We start from the raw sequence: 6,000 nt of genomic DNA on the forward strand, positions 1-6,000 counted from the left end.
TTTATTTCTGACCATTCTAATTGCATATATTTTCTTTGATGTCCCCTTCTCTAAATTATTTACAGATAGAAATTCTGCTTATGTACATTTAGCACCCTGGTATTTCTGTTATAGTGTGTGAGCCAAATATTACAATTCTACTACCTTTTCAAACCATTTTTGGTTAAAGTATAATTTTGAAAGGCCTGTAAGAAAGAGAAGTTGTGGTTCAAAGAAAGTGGTCTGTAACCCATAATCAATCATACATGCACAGCTTTTAAGTCTGCATTTCTAAAAAACATCCAACAACATGCATTTTTTCTGTGAAAGTAAATTCATACTTGAAACTGAAGTTATTTGTTTTTGTACTTAGAGCTATGAACATACTTTTTTTTACGGTAAAATACAGGCGCAAATAAAAACTTCTCAAAAGAAATGGAAGATAAATCAGAACATGGGGGAGTTACTAGATATTAAAAAAATTCATATTTTTATCACTATGAATTGAATAGAAACGTCAATATGATTACCAAATTGGAAACTTGTGAGACACGTTGATTCTGTGCTAATTTATATTGTATTAGCCATACAGTAGATGGTGATGAACTCTGCAGCATATAGTGGTAAAAATAGAAGAATGAACATGAATAGAAATGTGTTAATTGAGTGCAAGTTTTTGTTTTTGTTTTTTACAGTGAGGTGCGAAAACGAAGTGATAATCAAGATGATACAAGATCAGTAACCAGCCTGGCTGGGACACCTGTCAAAAAGTCAGCACTCACAAAAACCTGTTGCAATGTTTAAATGACAGATAATTTTCCTTAACTAAATAACTTGTATATTTAAAAAAAACCCAAGTTAACAACTAAACCAAAATATTTCAGTAGTGTTTCCTTTTTATTATGGATTTATACATTTATATATTTAGAAGCTACATATAATCTTCAAAGTCCAGACTCTACTTTCTACTCATTCAAATTTGTGAAATTGCTTCACTCCATAGACTCTTTCTTCAGTTTTTTAAAGTAATATTATTCAGTGCAATGAGCTCAGAATCAATGCTACAGTAGTCACTGCATACAATATTGTAACATATATTATTGTCTCTACCTGCATGTTTCTTCATGGCATTCGTATTTCTTATATACAGAACGTAGTAATATCCAATATCACTCACAGGTAAAGAAAAAATTACAGCTTCAGTTAATATAATCTCTTTTAGATGGAGTCTGCTTATCTAGTTTATGACAGCCTTAAGTATATGTTGATTAAACATTTCTTAAGAAAACTCCGAACCATTAAGGGTTGCCTAGGTCCAAGTAATCCCTAAGTTTAGCGGAACCAAAATGGTCTTTATCAGGAGAAGACAGTGGCAGGTGCATGGTATTCTGTTGTAGTTCCTCAAAAGTTGGCTAGTTAGAATGTATTTCATTTTGAGTCTTGGGGTTTGACTAAGAAGTGAGAAATAGACTTTATAACTGATCCTACACAGCTAGGAGGTGAAAGAAGCATTTGTCTGGACTATTACAGTTCAAAATTCCAGAGAGAATGTAACACCTGTGATATGTAGAATTGCTGAAATGAGTTATGATCCAATGTCTATCTGCCTATTTAAGTTAGATGCATATTGTTACTACAGACTGGTCCAAGTTGTAATTTTTCCTTTGCTTTTTCAATTATCTTCTATTCAGTCTCTAACTGAAAGATTGTAATAGTACATAGGAGTCTGATTTAATATATATTTTAATACATTTTTTATAAGTTTTAAATCAGCAGGTGAAAGAATTGCTGCACATGCACAAGCATTTGTAAAATTTTTTCAGTAAAAGAACCCTGGAATGAGCAGCAATCACTTTAATGAGAGTTCCTTCAACTGATTTTAGAAAAGTTCTGAGAAACTTACCCCAGAGGGTGGTAGCTTTAGGTGTCAGCATCTCTAAACTGAATTTTGCTTAAAATAGTTCCCAAGAGTTCCATAATGTAGTAAAAAATTATGGGCATTTGTACAGTTAGCACTCAAAATCCAGTTCTTCTTAGCTTTCACTGATTTTGATCAAAATAGGATAGGATCTTTTCAGAGCCAGAAAACTGTTGTCTTCTCTGTTTCCATTAATAAAACATCTTCAGGCTGAAGCCTAGTTTAGTAAATCAAACCTGGATAAAGTTTCATCAACTGATGGAAAAACCGTATGACTAGTAGCTGCTTGTTGCATTTTATCAGCACTGTATGGCCTGTACTGTGTTATCTCTTGTATAAAACATGGGGATCTGATAAACAGGAAGGTACATAATTTACAAACAATAAAAAGGTTTCAACTAGGAAAATAATTGGTTTCAGGCATCCTTTCAAATATGTAATCAGAGCAGCTAATCCTTGGGTAATTATCAGAAAATTTTTTACCAAGAGAGAGAAATCTAATGCCAGAATGAATAAGACATTTTATTTCACTGTATAATACTTCAGACCTAGAAGACAAAACATGTTTGGTGAGGGTTTTTTGAAGTACTAGGAGAATCTTCACATGCTACCTAATTCCATGCAGGAGATTTCAGGGTTGTAGCATCTTCCCAAACAGCAGTACAGGATGCCTCACTGTAGTTCTGAGACTTATCTGAAGCATGTGGCAGAGAATGCAGGACACTCAAGTGTGTCAGAAATATGCCTAATCACATACATATTGTTTGCTGTTAACCCTACATTATTTAAAAAAATTAAAATACAGCTTCAATTAGCTTCTTTGAGCAGAAAAGCCAAATTTAACTGACTGCTTTGATGAGGGCCTCTTCTGTGTTCTTTGTGTGAACCCTTCGCTTTGTCCATATGAATGAAATGGAAGTAAAATTAATTTGGGCAGTGTTTGCAGTAGGGAAAAGTGTGGAAGATTATATAGTCCTTGGTTTGTGAAGTGTGAGCCTTCAACATGTAGGCATTTGCATTTTCTTGGGATAAGATCAAGATTATAAACTGTTACTTATGTTCCAAAAATGCTTCTCACTCAGTGTTGTTAGCTTGGAGAGCCTGGACTAGGGATCAGTGTTCTAAGTGTGTGTCCTGAGCTACTGTGTTTGACCAGCTTTGTGGTCTTGGCCTCCAGTAAATGAGGTGCAGTATTTGCTTAAACATTATTGACACATCTGCATGAGCAAAGTGTTTTGGCTGGATACAGAGAATCACATAAAGTGATTTGCAGGAAGGATTTCTGGAAGTGGTTTTGTCCAGCCTTCCAAGGACTCAAGCAGAGATGGACTTTGGCTAGCTCTAGATTTGGTTATCTGTGGGGTTGGATAGCCTGCCTGTGAAAATGCTCCAGGACAGAGGTACTCCTACCATTCTGGGCAACGTGTTCTCATACTTGTCCTCCTTTTCTGGATAAACATTTCTTTTCATGTCCAACTTCAGTTCCCCAAATGACTACACATTTCTAACAGTTTTCCCCCATTCTGTAGAAGAATTTGACTATAACCTTGGTGATTTCTCTTTCAGTATCTGTAGCTCTCCCTTGGCCTTCTCTCCACCAGTGTCACAACATCAGGAGTATCTCTTGCAAAATGTCTCTGGGTTTCACATCCCAGAATTAGCAGCATGCGTGCATGTGTAATAATTGCTTTCATATCTAATATTTTTATCATACAGAGGGTGCCATGAGACTATCCATGTTTGTAGAGAGGCTGGTTGAAGGATGTAAGTTCAGGGACTTGCCTCCATACCAGTTTTTCCCTCTCTGCAGGCCACTGATGTTTTCAATACTTTTGTTTTTCATTTATTTTAATAACCAAAATCTACTTATGTTATTTAGTCAAATTATGTAGCCTGAATCAATTTATTAAGTTCTGTAATTTTTTTGAGTCATGTAAAGCAACTTTAATTTGAAACAGTGTTGTTTTCTAAATAAGATTCAGGGTTGAAGGTTGTTAGCTGTTAACAAAGTTTTACCTTGGAGGAAATTTATGATCAACGTCTAGAGGACTGAAAATGCACTATTAAATGGGGATATAGCTATAGCTCAGTTTGAATTCATTTTAGAAATCCTGTGATGGTCAGCTCCATCAAATTTTGAATGTTCACATAATACTGTGTTGAATTTATGTTAAAGCAAAAGAATTTGGAATAATATTTAAATCTAGAAATTAAAGCATGTATTTATACGTGGAAATAATGAATGCATAATTTTTTCTGTTGTTTCACTTTAAAAGGTTACCTTGTCTTCCGCCTAAAAGGTAAAATGGCAAACATCAGCTTTATGCTCTGACATGGTTGCACTATTGTCCTTTGAATGTTTTTATGGTTTTGTTTAGTACATAAGAACTGTTTGTTTAATCACACAAATTTATTTTTTTAGTCGGTGAAAGTGTTCCCTTAAGACATGTATTTATTTGAAAAAGAAATGTCTTTTATGTTTTTCCTCGTGATCTGTAAATAAATTATTTTTATTCAGTTGACATGGAAACATTATTTTATCCTGTATTTTTGACCCTTTTTAATTGTAATTTATTACGCATTTCTGAGGCAATAATTCCTATGACACACTCCAAAAATGTTTTGATCACGTAAGTTCTTGTAACTACTTTGTGCCTGTTTAGCATATATTACTGGCTTAATAAGACAAACTTCAGCTTCTAAGTTCTGTCATTGCCTTACATGGCTTAAGTATTTTTCTGTGTAACTACTTTTGTATTGACTAGAAAATCCTCTGTTAGGAAAAAAAATTACGGTTATAAATCTGTATAAGATGCTAAAATGTAGTTTAAGGAAAATATCTATAGGCCACTCCTTCAAGGAACATCATTCAGCTGTGCATACATGCAGATCTCCAAATAAAGTAATAAGTTCTGTGCTAGTGCAGGCAATCCACATATATATCCTTTTAAAGAGGTTTTCTATTTTTTCCCCTATCAGCTGTTATGCATCAATGGTAGGGTAGCATTTTAGGTAAAAATACTGTAGTCAACGATCCCTGATTCATAAACCAAAGAGAATAATATATTCATGGTACTTCATTATATTATAAAGAAACATATTTTCAAGATGTTTCTAGTTGTGTTAGATAATTGTAAAAATGGACTAATATCTCATGTACAGTTCCAGTGGCCTTTACCACTACCTCTACCAGACTTGATATAGTGTGTAATTCTCTAATGCTGTCTGGGTTACTTATGGATTAGAGAAGTTTTTTGTAGAGTGCCAGTTATTTTATTATTTATCTTCCACTGTATTACTCTCAGTCCTAATCCTTTCTTATTGGTATCCTTAGGACTAGTAATACCAATATTTGTTATTATTAATTTTTTAAAACTATTCCTTATTTTGAGGAAACTTCCTGTAAAAGAAAATGTGACTCAATATGTAAAGTGTTACTGAGTCTGTACAAAGAAGTCCTTTCTCTGCAATTCTGCTCCTTGAGTTACAGCTTCAGATAGCTGGACTAATACAAAATTAATCATGAAGTGGCTGAGTAACAAATAAAACCAAGCTGTGGAAGTTTCCCACTGCATATAAAAGGAAGCATGTAAAATGTGAATCTCTTTTTAAACTAGTATGAGGAAGAAATTTTACCCATTGTGTGTTCATCTTTGATAAAAGTCTGTATATACTCTAAATAATTCTAAATTATGAAAAGGTTTTAAAAATTTCATACAACTAAAACTGGATTTAGTGCAGCTTGTCTTTCCTTGAAACAACTCATCATTTACTGTAAGTTTGTATATATAGGTTCAAAACTGACACCTTTCCTGTATTAAAAATTACTGTATAATAAAATACGCTTCAATAGCCATTTTTCTAAAGTGTATTTGCTTATCAGTACATACGAACAGCAGTCCAGCATAACATCTGTGACCTGTCAGCTTAATGTTGTTGTTGTTCACTGACTTCTGCAGCCAGTTGCATGCAAGAGTGATGCAACTAAACACCGGTATCTGGCTGCCTCCAAATTTTTAGCCTCAATGAACAGTCATTACCTTTGAGCTGAGAGATGTCTCTTACTGTGATTCTCAAATAGATCTTCTGTACTTCTTTACAAA

General features: G+C 33.9%; 1 protein-coding gene across 1 annotated transcript in view; it reads left to right on the forward strand.

Annotated features, from left to right (window-relative positions):
- The window catches only part of RASEF (RAS and EF-hand domain containing), a 32,509-nt gene extending 28,090 nt beyond the window's left edge, over window positions 1-4,419 (forward strand). The window contains exon 17 of the mRNA XM_054652623.2: window positions 675-4,419. Within this exon, the coding sequence (XP_054508598.1) occupies window positions 675-783 (109 nt within the window). The 3' untranslated portion in view covers window positions 784-4,419. The remainder of the gene's footprint in view (window positions 1-674) is intronic.
- The last annotated feature ends 1,581 nt before the right edge of the window (window positions 4,420-6,000 follow it).

This window comes from Agelaius phoeniceus, chromosome Z (assembly GCF_051311805.1).
Source record: "Agelaius phoeniceus isolate bAgePho1 chromosome Z, bAgePho1.hap1, whole genome shotgun sequence".
Lineage (NCBI taxonomy): Eukaryota > Metazoa > Chordata > Aves > Passeriformes > Icteridae > Agelaius > Agelaius phoeniceus.